The sequence below is a fragment of the Phlebotomus papatasi genome, chromosome 2 (genome assembly GCF_024763615.1).
Source record: "Phlebotomus papatasi isolate M1 chromosome 2, Ppap_2.1, whole genome shotgun sequence".
In the NCBI taxonomy this organism is placed as follows: domain Eukaryota; kingdom Metazoa; phylum Arthropoda; class Insecta; order Diptera; family Psychodidae; genus Phlebotomus; species Phlebotomus papatasi.
Genome location: NC_077223.1, coordinates 40,455,010 through 40,457,366, shown reverse-complemented (window position 1 = coordinate 40,457,366; position 2,357 = coordinate 40,455,010). Strand labels below are relative to the sequence as shown.

The 2,357-nt window shown below is 33.2% G+C and overlaps 1 protein-coding gene across 1 annotated transcript; it reads left to right on the top strand.

Moving 5' to 3' along the window:
* The first annotated feature begins 461 nt into the window (after positions 1–461).
* LOC129804160 (juvenile hormone acid O-methyltransferase-like) lies at positions 462–1,608 on the top strand. Its single transcript, XM_055851237.1, has 2 exons — positions 462–1,163; positions 1,255–1,608. The coding sequence occupies exons 1-2, from the start codon at positions 494–496 to the stop codon at positions 1,428–1,430; spliced, it is 846 nt and encodes a 281-aa protein (XP_055707212.1). The 5' UTR covers positions 462–493; the 3' UTR covers positions 1,431–1,608.
* The last annotated feature ends 749 nt before the right edge of the window (positions 1,609–2,357 follow it).

Sequence of the window (2,357 nt, the reverse complement as noted above, 5' to 3'; positions counted from 1 at the left end):
TTCATTTTACGGGATGCTACAGAATTCACCAATAATATTGAGAAAAAAAATAAGAACTTCAGTGGGATCAATTCCTGAAAAAGTTGTGTAAGGACCAAAGACTCAGTAGGTTGATCCTTCAAACTATTCAGCCTGTAAAATTTAGTAGTGGATGTAAAAGATTAGGGAAAGGGTATCTATGCAAAGGATATCTAATTATGATCCTAAGAAGTCAGTCTATGACAGTTTGGTATAAATCTTTGCCGCTAAATTTTGCAACCTAAGTATTCTCAAGGATCAGCCTAAGTCTATTTGAGCCCTAATAAATTTACGGTGCCAGTATGGCTTTCTGATGAACATTTTTGAGTTAAAAATCGTAATTATTTGAAAATCAATTGAATTTCTCTCAGTGTTCAAAGTACTATTACTTATCATTTAACACACTTTTAACTATCAACACACTCAATAGCTTCCTCAGTGAATTGTGTACCTTTCACGTGAGAAAGCCGGTAAAATGAGTGGTGAATTCAATCCTGATCAACTCAACACATTTAGTGCATTTCGTGATTTTCACGCAAAAATTTTCATTGAAAAATACAAACATTGGCTAAAATGGAATCCAAAAGGGAAAGATACAATACTAGATATCGGTTGTTCTACAGGGGCACAAAGTCACAAACTTATTTACCCAATTATTCCGAAAGATTTCTCAAAATTTGTCTACTCCGACAAATGCCAATTAATGCTCAATGAGGCTAAGACGCATTTTGGTGATGATTCTAAAATTTCCTATGAAATCTTGGATATTTCTTCAGACTTGGACGATGCCATGAAGACCAAAATGGGATCTTTTGATCACATTTTCTCTCTGTACAGCCTCACGTGGATTGCTGATCAGCGAAAGTGTTTTGAGAGAATTTATGAACTTCTATCACCTGGCGGAGATTGCTTTTTGATATTTGTAGCTGGGAGCTTGTACATGGAAATCGTGACGGAATTGATTGGGAAGGCCAGGTGGAAGAAATTCATAGTAAATCCGGATGAAGTATACCCTTTTCCGCACAGAAAGGATCCCAATCCCGTCAAAACTGTCACAGAAATGATGAAATCAATTGGATTTGTCAATATTAATGTTAAATTGGAAAAATCCCTCTTCGTTTTCAGCACAGTCGATGAATTTTTGGGTAATATTCACCCTCCAACAATTTCAATAATAATCATTTTACAATAACAATTTTATTATATACTAAAGATATTTTTTTGTTCATTTTTAAGGCTATTTGAAGGGATTGCCAAACCCTCTGCAAAAAATGTCACAGAAGGAGCAAGAGGATTATTTAAAACAAGCTGCTGATCTTGCTATTGCACGTAATTTAATTGGTGAAATGAGCGAAAGAAAATACAACGATACAGTCTCAGAAATATTCGTAATTTATGGAAGAAGAGACTGACTTGAGCGATAAGTTGTTTACCGATAAGATTGGGAGAAGAGCAATAAATATTGGGGAAGTAAAAATACATTGGTACAGTGCAAAGTGGTGACAACAATTATATTTTAGATATCGACTGATGTAACAATTTGTTAGAGATTGATCTTTATAATAAAATCGATATTCTTGCATATTTCAAGTGATACCTATTCTTTGTGGACAACATCAGAATTTGTAAAAAAAAATCATGAAAGTCATTTTGAGGTTTTTTAGGGCTCGAGTTTAACATCAAATTTAGGAGAAAATACAAACCTAAATATTTTGTCTGAGAAATATGTTAAATAGCTTTAGGGGAAAGTATCCTACCTTCGGACAACTCAAGCTTCGAACAATTCATTCTTTTCGATATGTTTTTAATAAATTTTACCCATTATACTATTAAATTTTAATGGCTAGTCCAAGACTTCTAATTTTCTGATAAGAATAATGGGTCAAATCCATTAATAACATATATAAAAAAATTAACTTTTTCAGAGCTTGAGTCGTCCGAAGGTATCACGATTTTCCCTAATTAAAAATGTGTGTTTACGATTCAGGTACACTAGTACTATTTTTATTGATTTATTTTTAAAAATTAGGTTATTACTGAAATATTATGTTAAATGCATATTTGTCCATTTGGCCGTTACAAGAACTTTCTGCCAAACGGTTTAAGATACGGTTTAAGAACGATTTGAGGTCTCCAGAGGGCCTCTACAGTATGATGAATTTTCATACTGAATGAATTTTCGCATCACTAAAATGACCTTCCCCTTCTGCTTTATATCCAAGATAGTTGAATGTTTTTATCTACCGTTGAGAATTGTATAAATAGGCATTACTCCTTCTCATAAAAGCAGGCTTGAATCGTTCTTTCCAATAGTTTTCAAAGTATAATACGGGATTCAG

Excerpts from the sequence above, each read along its gene's own strand:
- LOC129804160 (XM_055851237.1), top strand. The coding sequence starts at position 494 with ATGAGTGGTGAATTCAATCCTGATCAACTCAACACATTTAGTGCATTT. Across the intron at positions 1,164-1,254 it reads CACAGTCGATGAATTTTTGG|GCTATTTGAAGGGATTGCCA; the intron begins GTAATATTCACC and ends TTCATTTTTAAG.